This window comes from Balearica regulorum, chromosome 11, assembly GCF_011004875.1.
Source record: "Balearica regulorum gibbericeps isolate bBalReg1 chromosome 11, bBalReg1.pri, whole genome shotgun sequence".
NCBI classification, from domain to species: Eukaryota; Metazoa; Chordata; class Aves; order Gruiformes; family Gruidae; genus Balearica; species Balearica regulorum.
In genome coordinates this window covers 22,862,509-22,881,179 of record NC_046194.1, presented here as the reverse complement: position 1 = coordinate 22,881,179, position 18,671 = coordinate 22,862,509, and the positions used below count along the sequence as shown (strand labels likewise).

Sequence of the window (18,671 nt, the reverse complement as noted above, 5' to 3'; positions counted from 1 at the left end):
ACTGAAAGAAGGAGAGTCTCTCTGTAGGCAGGTGGCAACTTGTTCGATGACTGCTTCGGTCATTTTTGGGTGCACAGCAAAGAAGCTCTTCTGTAGTTTTATACAAACTGGACACATCAGGCCTCTTGGCTTCGTTGTGGTGGTCCATCTGGTTACTGATTTCTTCTTCATCTGGTATCATGTTTTAGGATGGAGCTTCTTTTGGGGAGGATGCTTCTGTAAGCAAAGGAATGAGACAGCCTCCTTTACTTTTCAAAGCTAATTTCTTTTTAAAAGTGCGGACATGAGGAAGGTGGCAGAGGGTGGGATGTGACTTAAAAGCAGATGGAAATGCAGAAGAACCGTTGCTTAGCACCTATAAAAGTCAGGCCCACTTCTTCACAAGATATGTATGTATTTAGGTACCCATATTTAGGCATCCGCATTTGAGTTTTGGCCTCTAAATAACCTAAATCCATCACGGGTTTTTTTGGACTGTGCAGTTGATTAAATAAACAAAGATATTAAAAGTCATAAGAATCATGCTGCGGTCCTGGCAGCAATCAGCTCTCCGGCACTTGGGGACAGTTTTGTATTACCTATGCTCCTGTTGGGAGCTTTGCCATCTATTAATGAATGAAAGACAGAGATCAGAAAAAGGTGCTGTAGAAACTTAATTCCATACTGATTTCTCTGCCAAGCGGGACAATAAATGATCAGCCAGCAGCATTCTTGCCTTTGTCTGAGCAAGAGATGCAAATTAAAGATTGGAGTCCAAGGCAATTATTCAACCTAGACTATTTTATGTGGGCACGTGTATGTTTTGGAATCGGTCTGTAGCATCTATTTCTCTGGGACTGAATCGATACAACACAGTAGGACAGAGATATACAGCATTTCAGAAATGTTACAAAAAAAAAAAAAAAAAGCCTGTAGAAATGCCAGATTGACAGCCAAGAAGAATGTGCTCAAAAGCACTTGGAAGCTGAAAACATTTATTTTACATTCTATTTCTTACTCAATTAGGAAAACTCACCTGATAAAAGGAGCAAGAAATTACCCTGCTTAATGACACAGATAAGGGAAGAAAACAGAAGCATTTAACTCCCATAAGCATCTCTTGTCTTTGTCTCAGCCTGCTTTTTATGCCTGGATTATGCTAACACTATTAATCTTTGTGTCTGTGACTAACTCCTGGGTTTTTATGTTAGTGACCTGATTCTGCACTAACATGCTCCTCCCAGTTTGGTGAAGCTCCCCATGTGATCTATTCTTCCCTCTAAATAAAGTTGAAAAATTTGGCTGGGATCAGTGAGTGCTGCTGAGGTAGCGGGTGTGCGGAGCTATTCCACCCTCCCCGCATCTGCAGCACAAATAACGCGCCTGTTCAGCACTATCTGCCTCTCGGTTTTAAAGACCAAGGAGGGACGAGACTGGTCAGTTTGCAAGGTCTCAGACTACCTCCATGGTCAGGCTTCAGCACGGGCTCCCAGCCTTGCCGCCCCCTGATCACTCTCCCCTTTTGAAAGTAGCCCAGCGAGCCGAGGAAGATGTGGCCGGAGAAGGTGAGTACTGCATGGCTGTGATGAATCCTTTGTGCGGAACCGGAGGCTCATTAGAAAGTGGAGGGAGGGAGCGGGCAGCAGTCGCAATTTTTTAAACGGACACAAAAGCCTCCTTTCCTTCCCCGTTATGCAAAGGGCGCGGGTGCCCCTTTCAGAGGGAATCTACCTAATGAGCTGATTTCCCGAGAAAGCTCATTTTCCTGGCGCGGGGCGCAGAGCGCAGCAGTAGAAAGCCCAAGCGTCGGAAACTGCCTGCTGCAGACGTGCCCTTTGTCCAGCTGGGCAGGTGGGAGCCTCACCGGGCGCAGCTCAGGGGGCAGCTCCCGCTGCACCCCACTCCGGCCCTCCGCAGCATCCCAACCGGGGGACGCAGCATGGTACCCGGCGCGCGGGGCTGGCATGACACTGGCATCGCAGCACCTGGTGCGCGGGGCTGGCACGGCACAGCTGACACCCGGTGCACAAGGTTGGCACGGCACGGCACCACGATACCCGGCGTGCGGAGCTGGCACAGCATAGCACCGCACAGCGCGGTACCGGCACGCAGGCTGGCACGGCACAGCGTGGAGCAGAGCAGCATCCAGGGCTGCACTGCTCAGCCCGCTGCCCCCAGCCTGACCCAGGGCCACTCCTGGTCCCCGCTGGGGCTATCCAGCTCTAGTTAGAGGCGTAACTGTCCTCCCCTGGGTACCAGCAGCTTTCCATGCGTACACCCACCACGCACCCACCCCTCACAAAGACACCTAACATCCTCCGTCGTAGCTCAAAGGTGCGCTCAACACCCGTACAAACACACCCTCCTCCTCCTCCTCCTCTCTCACAATGTGCATCTTCCTCTCCACCCCACCGGGGCCCCAGGGACCGCTCACCCTTTTCCACACACCATCCACCTGCTGCTCCACATGCATGTAAGCTCCCCCCGCCCCCAGTTACCCGTGTTACTCGTCCCCTTTGTTCACCCACAGAAGTGGCACAGCCCTTCCTCCCCCTCCGTACGTACACCTGGCCAGTCTGTCTTGCCACCTAGGCATGAAGGCTGAAACCCTCAACCCACAAAGGGGGGAAGGTGATGTGCCCCCCATCCCCTTCCACCCCTGGCTAAAGCGGTGCACAGGTATCTGCCATGTAACCCACCCATCTCTGACATGTTAACGAATCCCAAATGCATTTCACATAACTTTTCCCATTTGGAATGTGATTTGGAGCTAAAAGGAAAGCCAATGCTGACCAGTAAGCACTGAATGCTTAAAGAAAGTCTTTACTGCCTTCTCCCCCCTTGCCTGCTCCTTTAGGCTCAGTGCTGGGAGCAGCTTACTGCACACCAGTCCTACCCAGTACAGAGACAAGCTACTGGGCTGTAAGATTGGGAGAGGAGGAAGGAAGGGTGCTTTCTGCTCTCCGACAACTCTCAAATTACACAGAGACTGTCCCCAGTCCATGCTGCGGGGAAAGAAATGTGATCTTATTCCAGAGATGTACAGACATAAAGTAGCTGCATCTAAAATGACATTCATGACTCCCTCTCTCAGCCCCCTGCTCTCTCCCACCCTTCAACTTATTATTTTTCTTGCACAATTTTAAAGGTGAAATTCTCTGAGTATGGAATATATTGCAGTCCCAGACTAACTATTCATCAAGAACAGGCACACTGGCTGGAAGGAGAAGAGTTTTCTTTTTAAATGAGTTGGATGAATACTTGAATGTTCAAACAATCTTTTGCTCTTTGGCACATTTAAAAAAAATGTTATCCCTGCGGGAGTTTCAGTCTTGGTAGATTTTAGATCCAAGGGAAAGGCTGCAAAGCATCCCACCCATAATTACATTCCTTGCTAGCAGTAGGGAAGGAGAAAAAAGAGCAGAGATTAAAAAAAGGGAGGGGGAATACAAAAGCAGATCTCATTTGTTCATATCCCTTTCACAACCAATTAGCCCAGAATCAGAATCCTCCTTCACCTGCAAAGAAAATCTGAATTTAATGAGAAGGCCACTGATTGTCTTAAGATCTTATTTTATGAAGATTCTTAGGGTTTGGGTTTGTTCATTTGAATTCAGCTCTAAACAGTTTTTGGTTTTTGTTTATCCTGTAACTCAAGAGAACAATTAACCATCTACTTGTACCTGGACTGGTAAGTACTTGTTCTGACTCAAAAAAACCCATGTTAACACAGAGCATTAGGACAAACTGATCCTACAAACAGGCAAATGGAAAACAAAATCAGTGAGCAAGTTTAAGCATCAGTGTAGGCTAAGGAATTGTTTGCACCCCAGGACTTGTGTTTTCACAGAATAACATTTAAAATATAGACTAATGGAAAAATTCACAGGCTGCCTCTGTAATCACAGGATGTAATTGCCCCTGGTTTTGAAAGGTGTGTGGGAAGAACAGCATAGAACGTTGTGCAAAAGAAATGAACTAAATTAGCAAAAAGTTAACCACGAAAGACAATTTCAAAGAGAAAAAAGAATCCACATTTTACAACGTACATTTTTTGGCTGATGATATAAGATTGTTCCTTTGGTAGGAAAAACAAAGAGTGACTTATCAGGAAAATCCACCCTCCAAAGAGAGGAGTATTGGGTGCTGTTTTGACAAAAACAATCTCGATGTAGTTTTTAAGATGCAGTGAAGCCTATTTCGAAGTGAACATCCTGAAGGAACGGATCTGTTCAACTGTTTAGAGAACACACTGCGATACAGCACTGTTTTCCAAGTTTAAAAGTGGGAAAAATCCAAACTCTTCCCAAAATATGAGCACTGAAAGGAATAAGACTCAACGTCTCTTCCTAACGTGTTTTATTACAGCACGCCTCAGCCTCAGTCAGCACACCAACTGGGAGCATTTTATATACGGTTTCAAAGCTACCCCAAAAGATGTCGTACAAGGATTTCACTGATCAGGATGATAAACTTTCTTCGCACCACTAGACAGACAAGAAGGCTAAAATATCTATCCCAGGTACATTTTAGCAACACTGGTTTAAGGAGGGAATTTGTCAAGTGTTCAGTCTATAACATGAGTTATGTGTAGTTTGTTGCTGGTAACAGGCACCAGCAACTTCCATAAGGATTTGGACTTTGCACAGGCAAAAGATAGGATTTGCCAAAACATGCAGTTACAAGAAGGGTATAATCACACCTGAAAAGCTGCCGGTCTTTATCACATCACAGTTACACCAAACTAACATTTATACTATCATGAGAAGTCATCAATAAAATCCGTGGGATGAATATCAGTTTCAGAGAGAGTCTTAATCTACAACACAACAGGTCTGTTGCTTCAATTGCTCTATGCTTCAGGGATTACTTAATTAAAATTAAAACCTTAAAACCCAGAATTAGCTCCATATGGGTTCTCTATAAAGCAAATGCCCAGGAAAATAGTATGTTATATTTACGGTCCACGCTAAGCACAGACACCTGCCCACACGAGTTCTTCTGGAACATAAAAGCAGATGTCCCAGCAGTGGCACAGCCTGCAACTTCCACCCGAATCGAGGGAAGCTGTTTTTCTCAGCATCTCTCAACACAGAAATAAGATGGTATCAGGTTCTGCTCTAAAATTACTCACTTTTGTCATACACAGACCGTCCCGCAAAGTTATCCAAGCCCATTGCAGCATTAAGGAGAATCGGGATCCCACTGGATATTGTTCCTTTTATAGGAACAAGGCTGAACTTGCTCTTGGCTTACAGATCTGACTGATGCTGGGAGTGAGTTATTACAAGTGCTTCCAAAACTTGCAGTCTTCTCCTCTTCTTGCATAAGGGAGGAGAAAACCTCAAGTACAACAAAAAGGCTGAACAACTGCTAAAAGCAGAGTTTTCTTGCTCACTAAGATAAAAATAGTGTAAAGCATTCCAAGAGACTAGGGCAAGAACTTTGTACACATAATTAAAAGATTGACTTGCTTAAATCTTTATCTAAGTTGCCAGTTACATCACTGGAGGTAATTGCAAGCGTTTTATGCAAATGAACTTTCTACAGATGACGACGTGTAAAAATCTAATATAGATAATTTTTTCTATTTTTGTTTTGAGATTAACAATACCGAAGGCAAAGACATAAAGAGGTTGTTTGATTTTAGGACTTCTCAGATAAATCCAGGGTTTAACACCTACAAACCCAGTGACACTTCAAACATACAAAGTTGTTCTGGAACAATTCCATGTTTATTATTTAAGCCGACAGCCCCAAAGCGCACAGAACCTACTGGAAGGTATGAAGCCAGCTGGCTCTCAGCTAAAAGCTGATCAGCCCTTTGCAGACTTGAAATCTTAAGATTTCCAAAAGTATTTTAAGCATCCAAAGATAGAGACAGATGTGTACTAGTACACATACGGATTTTGAAAATGGCAAGGGTGGTCTTATGTACATATTTAAAATACTCCTAAAATCCGGCCCTTTGTTCTTACATGTGAGTTTATAGAAGATGCAATGAAAAATCAGTAGCAAGGACAAAACACCTCACTGCACGCTTTTTGAAGCCTTTCCTGCCTTCGCTCCTTCTCCCATTCCTTCCTCCTTTCCCTCCCTCCTTCCTTGTCCCCACTTTTCAGTTGCTCTCACTCCCACTCTGGCTTTCATCTGCAATTTTGTGCACGAGTGTATTAGTAGCTGTCTTGCTACACTAGCTCTGGAGGAGGAGAAAAGAATCATTTACATATCAGGTTTACAACATGATGGATACATTTCATACAAATGTTTTTACATCAAAAAGATGCAAATTTAGAGAAAGGAAGCACATTCTTCCATAATGCAATAAAAATGGAAGAGACAATTTGAAAGGCAGCAGGGGAATTTACAAGCAAGCTGAAGGCAGAAAGCAAGCAAGCCAGCCTGAAACTATATTAAAAAGCCTATATATACATATATATAAAAAAGATTATATAAACACTAGAAGTAATTCAATATTGGAAAATGCAGAGTGTATGCATGGATGAGTACGTGAGAGAGACACACACAAAGACAGAAACTACAGATTCTCCTACTAATGAAATCAAAGAGGTTTTTATATTAATTTATAAAGGAGCAGGTTTATAGTTTCAGGTCAGTCATCTTTACTTTGGAAAGATGTTTTTGTGTTCATTTGAGAACAGTATTATACATTTTCCTCACTTGCTGCTGGTTTATATGTCCTTATCAACCACTCAATCGATATCATCAGGAAGTCAAAGCAAGTTTGAGTTAGCCTAAAGGTCAGGTACGTACAATCAGCTTCTTACTAAAACAACAAAATTGCAGTAGCTCACGTGTAATTTCTGGCCTTCACCCTTCCACTGAAGCTGAAGATTTCAGACATTCACCGAACTCGATCTTTCCTTTAACTGAAACACAGAAGCAGAAAAGAGAGTTATCTTAACAATAAAAAACCCCAAACCATAGCCAATTAAAACTTTGTACAAGTCTGGCCTCCCACCCAGGCTTTTTGTTTGTTTGTTTAAGGATTCAATGCAAATCATCATTACTCTTTTTAAAACAACACTGATGATGTCATTAGCTTGCTAAAACAGACAGATATGAAAACACAAGCCATGGTAGCAAAGTCCATCTCTAGGCAAGGACATGTACTACATCGATAGTCTGTGCTTATGTAAGTATCAAAGTAAAATGTTACTATTTCATTAAAAGGTTTAGAAATGTATTCAGCTTATGGGTATTCTAATATGATTTCTTCCAATAAATCAGTATTTCCATACCCCTCAAAAAAAAAAAATCAAATTATTTTCGTAAATACCTGAACCTTTCTAATATATTTTATTAAATGTTAATGGGAATTAAATGTGCACAGTCCTGAGATACTAGTTTGCATGTTCATAATGCTCAGACAAAATACACTGAAGGCTTATGACTCACACAAAAACAACAAAACAATGTAAGAATAATTTATTCTTTACTGTTTGAATTAAATTAGGACATGGACAATGAAGAATGTTTTGGGGTTTTTTAATGGAAAGTTTCCTCATGAGAATGTGTTGACATTGAATCTTTAGCTGATGGAACCTGACTCAACTTGAAACGTGTGCTTTGTGTGTGTACACGTGTGTATTTAATCCCATGATTACAGGTAACATGAACAGTCGTCTTGAAATTTAAGCAGAGTGCTAGAGGTCCAACTCTCCAAAACTGAAATCTCAGTAGGACGTTGCAATACGAGTTGATGCCAAGACCTTTACCTCTACCCCTACTGTGGTCTCACCAGTGCTGAGTAGAGGTGAATAATCACTTCCCTCAACTTGCTGACAACACTGTACTGCAGGCGAGGCTGGCACTGGACTTTACCACAGGACCACACTGCTGCCTCAAGTTCAGCTTGGTGTCCACCAGGACCCCCAGCTCCTTTTCTGCAAAGCTGCTTTCCAGACAGTTGATGCCCAGCATGTACTTGTGCACGAGTTGTTCCTCTCTGGGGCAGGTCTTCGCATTTCCCCTGGTTGAACTCCATGAGGTTCCTGTCTGTCCACTTCTCCAGCCTGCTGAAGCCCCTCTGAATGACAGCACAACTATCTGGTTTAACAGCCACTCCTTCTAGTTTTGTATCATTTGCAGACCTGCTGAGCGTGCGCTCTATCTCACCATCTAAGTCATCAATGACGATACTGAACAGCACTGGTCCCAACATCAACCCCTAGGGTACTCCACCACTGACTTGCCTCCAAGTGGACTTTGTGCTGCTGATCTCACCCTTTCGAGACCAGCAGCTCAGCCAGTTTTAAATCCACCTCACTGTCCATTTATCCAGTCTGTATTTCATCAGTTTGTCTATGAAACGGTCTGTGAGACAGTGTAAAAAGCCTCTCCAAAGTCAAGATAAACAACATCCACTGCTCTCCTTCATCCACTGGGCTAATCATTTCACGTAGAAGGCTACCAGGTTGGTCAAGGTTATTTTCCCTCACGTATACCCCTGCTGACTACACCCAATTACCTTTTGTCCTTACTATGTTTGGAAATGGTTTCCAAAATTTGGTATGTTATCTTCCCAAGGGACCAAAGTGAAGCTGATAGGAATGAAATTTATTTGCTTCCAATCCTCTGAAGCCTCCCACAGGTCACTGTGACCTTAAAAACTTATTGAGAACAGCCTTGCAACGACACCATCCAGGTTCCTCAGCACTTCACAGGTGTATCCCAACAGGTCCCATGGGCTTGTGAACATTCAGTTGTTTCTTTAAGTATTCCCTAACTCGAGACTCTCATATCAAGGGTAAATCTTCACTGCCACACTTTTCTACTGATCTTAGGGGGCCGGGATTGCTGAGGGCAAATCTGAACAGTAAAGACTGAAGTGAAGAAGGTACTGAGCACTTTGGCCTCTTCTGTGTCCTTGGTCATCACGTCCCCTGCCCCATTCAGGTCCACATTTGCCCTAGCCTTTCCTTTCCTGCAGACAGACCTATAGAAGCCCTTCCTGTTGCATTTATGTTCCTTGCAAGGCTCATCTCCCAATGGGCTCTGGCTTTGCCAACCCCATCCCTGCATGCTTGGACAGTGTCACTCTACTCCTCCTGGGTCACCTGTCCCTGCTTCTACCTCCTCCATGCTTCCTTCGTTTGACTTCTGTCAGGAGCTCCTCGTTCCCTCCTGCAGACCTCCTGCCACCATCATTTGATTTCCTGCACACTGGCATGGACCATTCCTGAGTTTGGAGGAGATGATCCTTGGAAAGCAACCAGATCTCCTGGACCACACTTCTCTCCAAGAGCCTCCTACATGAGAGTCTTCCACGCTGGTCCCTGAAAAGGCCAAGGGCTGCTCTCCTGAGCTTCCATGGCAGCACTCTGCTTGCATGAGCCGTGTCTGTGATCCCATGCGTTAGCGTACAGGCACTTCAGATTGACACCTGGTCATCTTGATTCCCAGGAAAAAACAAGAGCTTCTCCCATAAAGCTTTCTTCTTGGCACTTGCTTATTTCTGTGCAGACACTTGAGGCAAGCCCCCTTCAGCCAAATTTTGTAATTCTTGAGGCTTTTCTGATCCACATCACCCTGCACCCTTTGCTTGCCAACCTGGTTCACCAACTCATCCACAAGCAAGAGGAAGAAGCATTCTTTGCCCTCGAGAAGGTTAAAAGCAAGGCAAACTAGAAAGAGGTGGTAGCATTGCTGTATTACCCGCAGACACTGAGTGGTTTCGTCAGAGTCATTCAAGAGGCTGCAGCAGAGCCACAGACGGAATCCTCAGACATTGTTTTGAAGGGCAGGGATTTGTCCAAAAAAGCACTCTCATCCTCCCAAAATGCAGCTGAAGCACAAGCAGTACTTTGCAGACTTCAGTTTTTAAAAGCATTCCTGTTTTGGTTTTGAAAATACACATACCTGAACTGATGGTGCAATGGAATTACAAATAACATCCACTTGCCTTCTTGGAACAGTACTGTACAGCACCAGATGCCTAATGATTTTATATTTTATATTCTCCATAGGAATCTGATAGCTGTGGATACAGATGAGATGAGATACAGGCTCAGGCAAGTATGACAAGATCTGATTTTCATTAGTGCTGAGACATTCCACCCTCCTGAACTTTCACATGGGTGGTGGACACTTAGCTACTCCATAAATCAGAAGGGCATTTCTCAGTTTCTTAAGCTCTTTCATTGCAGTTTCTTTCTTTAGGCTACTTGAAAAAGATGTTGAATACGTAGCCAAGTAGCACTAAAATATTCTATTGTCATAACCTCCTGATATACGACTTGCCAGTAGTGCAACATGTAGACATTCATCAAAGATGTGGTATGTTGCACTTGTTCCCTTATGTGAAATGAACTTTCAATCAGCTTTACAAACACATTTTGGTTTTTTTTTTTTTTTGTCCTAAACTGCAGTAAAATCCGGCTTTTAAACTTTCTTTAAAATCAACATTTATTTTTGACTATGTGAACATATTGTTCCAAACTGGCAAGAACTGCTCATTTACATCTTTTAACATCAACAGAATGCTAATCTATAGTAAACAGTCTTTATTACAAACAAGAATGTGCTGTTAATTAGTAAGAGAGACCCTCAGTTCTCTGCTAGCCTGAGTGGGATGAACCACAGATTTCTATAAAGAGGACGAATTACAATTGCATCCTATCAGAGCATCTCCGAACAAACAGTTATGCTGCAAGATCTCCGAAACCTAATTTTGGCCTTAAAGCATTTGGGAGTAGGGTGGAGGGGGTTTAGAACAATCTGTTACTTGAAATAAATAGCTCTGAAAGTGCTTGCAACTCCTTAAAGTAAAATATCCCAGGGCCAAATCCTACTGTCCTGAGTGGAGCAGAAATCAGTAAGAGCAGACCAGCCTTGCTCCTCATCAGACTGAGCTAGGATGAGATCTGGAACAGGGGAGGGATGGCGAGGGCAGACCAGCTCTTTGCCTTCTCCAGACCAGCCCTTAACTTCAGGACTGCTCAGATGAGTAAATTTTTTAGCATTTGTCACACACAGCGTGTATCGAAGCCAAATGACTTAAACGTATGTGAAATTCTGTCAGAATTATGAAAGAGTAAGGTTTTTAAATTCTAGATTACAGCTCACTGCCTTCAGGGGGGCTCACCTCTCATATAATCCTGTGTCATTTTTCACCTAGGTCATTTTTCCAGATTCCAGATTTGCAATCAGTGAGGACATCTCCTAAGCTCCAGTATAACACGGACAAAAAAACCCCAAATCAAAATCCTCTCCAGACAAGCCAAGTCTGAGAGCAAATATCAAAGAAGAGGGGAAAATAACAACCCTTCATTAACATGAGAGCTCCTGATTTGTAGCTGATTTTGTCAATGCCTACGACGTTAGCAAAACCAAGCCTGCCCCTCAGCAAAAAAATACGCCTTTGATTTCACTCTTTTGGGAATATTTGGGGGAAGAAAAAAAACCTCTCACTGAACAAATTCGTAAGATATAAACTACACTTGTTGCAGTGCTTGTTTTTCTTTTAAGCCTGAGGATAAGCCTTGCCATCACAATGTTACTGGAAAATTGATTCAATTTTCTTCAATTATCTCTTCAAGAAAACAAAGAATCACAAAGTGGCAGTCAGCGAAGCTGCTTTCCCCCACCCCTTGATAGAGACGACAACAGTGCACACACATTTCTGACTTATACAACTTGGGATATAGATGACCTGTGCTGTAAACTTTGTGACACACACCGTTACTCCTGTGCTCCCTGGCCTCATAAACAAAGCAAGCTGCTGAGCCTCATCTATGCCTGGAGAACCCGAGGAGAAAACTGTCTTACGAATGACACAGGTGACAAGGGAATCATAGTCCTTTGCTTCTTCAGAAATTTTGACCGAGTGAGAACAACTACTGAATCCCAATGAGGCCCAAGTTCAAAGAAGTTCCCGTACCTGCACTTTTGGCCTCAACAGACTATGAAAACTTTGCTAAACTGAACACAACCAGAGACAGTGAAACTAAGCAGCTCGAGGGGTCCCTCTCATCCACTATTGCACTGATAATAGTGCTGATTATTATTTTTTCTTTGATAATGACATCTCTAGTAACCTACTGTTTTCACAAGTGGAAACTGAGAGGTAAAAAACTGCAGAAAGCACAAGAGGAGTATCAGAAAGACCACGAAAAGAGCATTTTTCAAAGCACGTCTGGACTCGTTTCATAAAAAAAAAAGATCCACCATGAAATATTCTTGTGTTACCTGAAAATGAAAATACTAAAAGAATGGCAACTATGAAATTTCCAAGCAAATATATCCTTGTTTTATCTCATTTATAAGAGTTGTTAGCAGTTTGGAGATTTCTTACAGCTTTATTATACATATATATATTTATATATTTAGTCTCATTTGTGCAAAGTAAAACCAACGCAATCATGTATTTTTAATCTCTATTGTATTACTAAAACAGTAAACTTAAATCTGTTGCTCGCACTCTTTCAAAAAATCCACTGGCCTGTGGAAGGCAAAGGATCAAATTTTAGTTAATGCAAACCAACACAGCCGATAAAAATCAGCGGAGCTGTGTTGTCTTGCACTGATCTAATCATCTGGCTGAAGATTTTGAAATCCAATTGGGAGTCTTAAGTAAATCAGATTCACAGATACTCAGCAGTAGCAGCCTGGTCCTGAAAGCCCGTAGCTGAAGAGCTCTTCATGTCTTCAGCAACAGTTCCAGGCAGAAAACACGCGGGACCCAGCCCTAAACTTGTTAGGGGGTGGTAAGTCAGTATTTCTTTCACGTAAGGTTCAGTGCCGAGAGGTGCTAGTGGCATTCCAACCATAAGTGGATTAAGGACATCCAACGTTAGTGGGACCCCACTTACCAAGGAAAGAGCAAGCCTAATGCGCTTTTTTTAACTAGGCTTGTTAATTATTTTTAAACCAACTACAATGGTGTGTTTCTATTTTCATAGCCTGTAATCTTATGTCACAGAAAAATGACAGATCTATTGTGAGTAGCATATAAGTAATATTTTCTAACAAAGTGATGGATGTAATATTAATATACGTAGTTGTTTTAAAAAGTAGAAAACATGTAAAATTACAAACAAAAACCCTGCTCAAGTATATAGCTTGCTTGCAATTACCATTAATGCTGTATGTATTTTTAAACAAGCTATAATACTGTGATGATGCTGTAAACTTACTTCTGTAGGAAAAAAATGTTCTATTTAAAAATGTCAAGATGAAGGATGTAAATGTTCTTAAAGTGCTATCAACTAAAAATATGAATTTTCACAGAATATCCTAAAGGATTCTGTTACATGCTACAGATATATTTTACAAACATATTTATGGATCATACACACTAGTCTATGTGAGAACAAACAGTACTATTTTATTAGAAAATAAATAAATAAGCAGTGAATATCCATGCCCAGAAGCTGGAAAATCTTTTTTTTTTTTTTTTTTAAGGTGCCCTGATCAATTCTATAGGTACTTTGAAAGGTAGAGGACGCAGTACCTTACTGACAGAAGGTGTACATTCCCCCTCATTTCCCAGCCTCCCCCATACAGACCACGCTGCTGTCAGTGCTGGCAAAGATCTTCAGAATTGAGTGTAGAGGAAAAAGGAACAGTTAACTAGCTGCACAAAAACAACGCAAGCGTAGCATTCATAAGATTAATATATGTATTCACAGAATTTAAAAAAAACATTTTTTAAACAATTGACATTTAGAATATCAACTTGTTGCAGGCAGTAACATTTTGCATGTAGTGTCCAGGTTAGCTCTTACTGAGTGGAGACAATAAAAGTCATTCTCTGAAAATCAGACTGGTAATAAAATTACAATTTGAAGAATGCAAGTATATTTCAAAATACTTTAAAAATACCTAACTGGAAGCAGTCCAGCTCTTGCTGAGTATGTATGTATGATTTGGAATAACTGCACTGAAAGCTACAATTCAGGTTTTTACTGAAGAAGAATCTGGACGCTGTGTCAGCTAACAATTTCGCAGGGGAACGTGAAGCCTTCCAGCAGCAAAACCTCCTCCTCTGTGCCACCAGTTCAAAGCTTTGTCAAGCCCTCAATACAAATAAATGGGTTCAGCTCCTCTTCTTGGAAGCTGATCAAACTGGCTATGGTAAAAAAAAAAAAAAAAACCCACAACAAAAGAACAAACAACTGACTCTTGCCACACAACAAAACCAGGACTAGGAGATGGATTTATGAAAAGGCAGTGGGCCCAAGGGGGCCTGAAGCACTTCAGATTTAAGTGTAGCTTCAGAGAAAAGGTTCCAGATTAATGTAAGGATTTCCGGACCAGTGGGACCAGGTCCCAGCTGGCTCTAGGTGACCTTGCTCGAGCAGGGGGTTGGACAAGACAACCTCCAGAGGTCCCTTCCAACCTCCGCCACTCTGTGACTACATCTTTCACAAGGAGCTGGAAATCAGTATTCAAACGTGTTTACCTTTGTTTCCAGTTCACACCCAAGCAAGTTACTCGCACTAAAACTTTATTCTCACTCCAACGTGTGCTAGCAGCCTACTGTGAATGAGGTGGTATTTGTTTCTCCTCTAGGATAAACTTCCAACTTCCATGGCCCAACAGATGGTTAGAAACAAGGCTAAGGAATGACTGAGCCTGGAAGCCAGGTTAACTTTTGTTTTATAGATAAAGCTAGGGCAAATGAAAGCGGAAATTACATTGCTGCAGTTCACAGGAAATTGATTTTAATGATAATTTGAGGAATGTATCCAACGGGTCAGTTATAAAGTATAAGCGCACAAAACCAGTTATCAGCATACACACAATATAAACCACTGTATATATGAAAAAAACTTCTGTATTTGTACAAAGTTCAGAGCAATAAACTCTACTACATCACAAATCATTCAGAAGATTAAATAATGCAACTCTGTGTAGCATGAAAGCTAGAAAGCAAGAGCTCCAAAGTACTTTTAACAGGCAGATTGATTTGTTTCAGTACTACAGCTGCTTACCATATGAATCACCCTTGATCCACCTCACTCCTGTTACGCTCCAGCAAGTACAAACAAGGGAGCAGATGAATACATATTTCTTGAACACAGTTTTAGAGCATTTCTTTGGATCAAAAGAAAAATCTACTGCTGAGGAAGGGGGGAGAAGCTCCTCCCTGTGAGGGGGGGAAAGGAAGAAACATGATCTACTTTTTTTTTCCCCCTACATCCTCCATGTCAGAATTTTTGGATCTCTAGTCTCAAACACTGCAGGATTATGAAATAAATTATTTAGAGACTCAGATCATTCATTCCATTGTACATCCCTAATAGCTGCTACAAGAAAACAGAAGGCAAACACTCAGATCTCAGAGTCATTCTTGATTAAAAAAAAATGAAAGAACTGTAGTGAGCAGTAGGAAAATGCATGCCACAGACATAAGCAAAACATGCTTTGATTTTTCAGAGGAGCTATCTGAATTGTCTTTGTAACATTTATGCAAACAAACAAGAACTGTACAGCCACAGTGCTGTATGAATCGTTTCACAGAAAAACACTGTCAGATGCCTAACCCAAATAGCTCACAGTTGCAAAGAAATATTTCAGTATTTCTAGAAAGCATCTATGTACTGAAAGCAAAAATACCAAAATGTCTTCTTTTACTTATAAAAATAATCAATCTATATTTAGAGTCCTGGAACTCAATTGCTGCGTTTTTGTAAGGGCTGAAAGCTGTGTTCATTGGCAATAACAACAAAATTACATTTTCAAAGGATTCAATTCCCAATCAGCACTTCTGTATCTGACAGCCCTTATCAGACTTCGCGTGGGCTCAGGGGCGTCCTTTGCCTAGGGTTAACCAGATTGCGAGAGACTTGGAAAGACTCGAGAGAAATAGGGAGTGTAGTCTAAAGCAAATAAGGAACAGAGATGGAGTATCTAAAAAGAAAAGGTTTATAGATTGGAAGGTAGGAGATTTAAGGGATTTGAACATTTCTAAGGATTAGAGAGTAATGGGCAGAAACAAGCAGCAGTTTATTCATTACATAGGTAGTAATCTGCAGTGACAATTCAAAAGTTAAAGCCAAGCTTAGGGGAATACTTTTGGTGGACTATTAAACCTGCTGTTAACAAGAAACCAGAATAAACTGCCGATGAAACAGTAAGGACAACTAGCTTTGAACAGCTTAGGGCTGCATTATGTTTTCACTTGGGGCTTGACCTACTCAGGATCAACTCCCAGTGAAATCATTCAAGGCAGGTTTTTAAGCACCAGAAGGCAGATATTTGCTAACACAGGTGGGCCTGCCTACCTCTAAAGCCTAGCATTTCTTTTCAGGTTTTCCACTGATTTGTGGGAAGCGAAAACAAGAGGCTGAACAGCCCTCGAGCACTCTTATAAATGATAAATAGCATACAAAAGAAAATACCTACATGGAAATAAAATACGAAACCAATGATACATATTCTTGTCCCAAAATGGGAAAATAAAATGCAACAGTAAGATTTAATGCTATTTTCTTTGTAACAGGAATTCAGTAAGAGTTCATAGATAAGGATATTCCTTCAAGATTTCCAGAGCCTTCAGAGATCTAAATGCATGGAAGTCAGGAAACTGGAGACTGATGAGAGTCAGTAACTTTAACACAAGTCCAGCAGCCACGAGGTCACTGCAAGAGCGATGCAATTTGCTCCTGCTGTCAGCAATAATCAGAAAGGTGGGCTGCATTTGTTCCCAGAGATCAGCATACATCTTTTGAGGCTACAATGAAGATGATTTCATTGTCTAACCCACTCAGATCCCCAGCATAAAGCCATTTTATTTGGCTGCATACTGAACACCAATCTTTCATCCAGATATATTCTTTGAAACAGAGTGACTTTGCCATCTTGAAAAATCACAGAAAACGACAACAAATTCCACAGTCTACTCAAAAAACAGTCAAAAATATTATCTGGCATCTTATTCCAATTTTAATCTATGTTGTTTTTCTCTTCCTAGACAGCTATCCTATATAGGTTCTATGATTAATTTATTATCATTTCTTGTCCTGTTGGCATCCTCAGTCTTGCTGATTAATTTCTGTTACAGTCTCATTATTTCAGTTCTATAAATACCCCATTTCATTTTCCTCCTTTCTACAGTTACTTTCCAACCTTCTTTTTCTCCTCCACCTGGGGCTCTCACTTTCAATTTAATAAGAGACAGTGGGCAAAGACCAAGCTGAAAGCCAGTAATTACACCTCCCTGTCCCAAAAAACGGAATCAGTTATTTTTCTTACGGATGGCAGCAGCTGAGAACTGCTCTGAAATCCCACAAGCAATCCCACAAAAAAACAACACTTATTTCTTGTCAGATTAATAATAGAAAATGTTGGCTTCTGTAATTTAAGAAATGTGTATAGTTGGATTACAATATATTGCAACATTTGCATTTAGGAAGAATGAAGAGTTGAATCATAACCCAGACGCCAGCATGCTGGGCATATCTGGTTCCACCTGCAAGAATATTAAACCACTACCCGATTCATCACTGACAAAACAGGTTACATCCACAATCGTTGGCATTCAGTACATGACTGCCCGCAGAAAACCCTCCCAGTTCTTTATGTCCTTCAGTTATATTTACTACTTTCAGGCTGTACATTTTCTGACCTTTCAGCCTTTGCCATAAGTTCCTGGGATCCTCTGAAGGTTTGGGAAGGCTTCTGACTGCTTCTCCTATATGTGTAAGCACATCCTGAAATAAAAAGGAAACATGAAAATGACTCGGGTTTGTATTCCTGCCATTTCTCATCTCCTCTATCACAGGTCTACCAGTCCCTCAAAAGCAACTAGTTAAGCAGCACTCACCAGCACAATTTTGCCGGATTTTTAAAGCATCCCGTTTAAAAACTTTGTTGAATAGCATAGCCTGTGAGCTGCCCCATAAAGCATGTTTCTTCCCTAAAGAAGGGAAGGAAAAAGCAGTTGGGAGAAAAACGAGGAAAAAAGTGAAGCCTCACTTGAAACTGAAGCTCTCAAATCTTAGGCAGGGAGTGAATGGGAGTCAAGAATCAGAAGCCTGGCATTATTAGGTAAAAAATGAATGTGTGGTACAGTGCACAAATTCCCACCCTGGTCACAAACACGGAAAGATACATCTCAGGGCTTCAGAGACCACTACTTAATCAGTGCCCAGAAACAACCTGCTTTCAATCTGACTCCCTTTCAGCAAGTGAGAGAAGCGTTCTTCCTTCAGGAAGAAGATCATCCTGAGGAATAGCCACAGAAGACCCAAGGAATTCCCTAAGTTTCAGCTTACACTGCCTATCATCTATTCCAGAGGTATTTCCTAACAATAAAGCTTGAATCTTTGTGACAGACAAAAGACAGTTCTTCCAAGAAGCAATCTCAGAGCATCTGAGAGGCCTCAGCCTCCATAAGATGTTGCAGTGTCCTATTCTGAGACTCTTACGCCAAAGGAGGAGCAAGGAAGACTAATATGGGCATCGTTACCTACTATCACATCATTTTGTTATTTACCATTTTTCCTGGACAGCCCAAGAGAAAACAAACTATGGAGAATAATCAAGGTGTACCCAAAACAATTCTAGGACATCCTGGGAAAGACCTTCAGCTTATATAAATCAGACAAGCTCAAATGACTTAATCAGTATGTTAGTCCCAAGCATTTTATTATTGATACTGAGCCAAATTCTACTTTGGCTTGCACTGCATTCGGGTCAATCTGATCTCACTGCCATAAATCACG

The 18,671-nt window shown here is 41.6% G+C and overlaps 1 protein-coding gene and 1 long non-coding RNA gene across 4 annotated transcripts in view; one reads left to right on the top strand and one right to left on the bottom strand.

Moving 5' to 3' along the window:
- The window catches only part of C11H8orf48 (chromosome 11 C8orf48 homolog), a 59,653-nt gene that overhangs the window by 27,046 nt on the left and 13,936 nt on the right, over window positions 1-18,671 (bottom strand). For 2 of the 3 annotated variants that reach the window (XM_075763727.1, XM_075763728.1), the window contains exon 7: window positions 13,462-17,657. In XM_075763727.1, the coding sequence (XP_075619842.1) occupies window positions 17,448-17,657 (210 nt within the window). In that variant the 3' untranslated portion in view covers window positions 13,462-17,447. Of the gene's footprint in view, window positions 1-6,794; window positions 6,870-13,461; window positions 17,658-18,671 lie in introns of those variants that run through there. The other variant, XM_075763729.1, reaches the window with a different exon arrangement.
- On the top strand, window positions 1,266-13,364 carry LOC142603395 (uncharacterized). The gene is made up of 2 exons (XR_012837321.1): window positions 1,266-1,544; window positions 9,969-13,364. It is a non-coding gene; the product is annotated as an uncharacterized LOC142603395 (long non-coding RNA).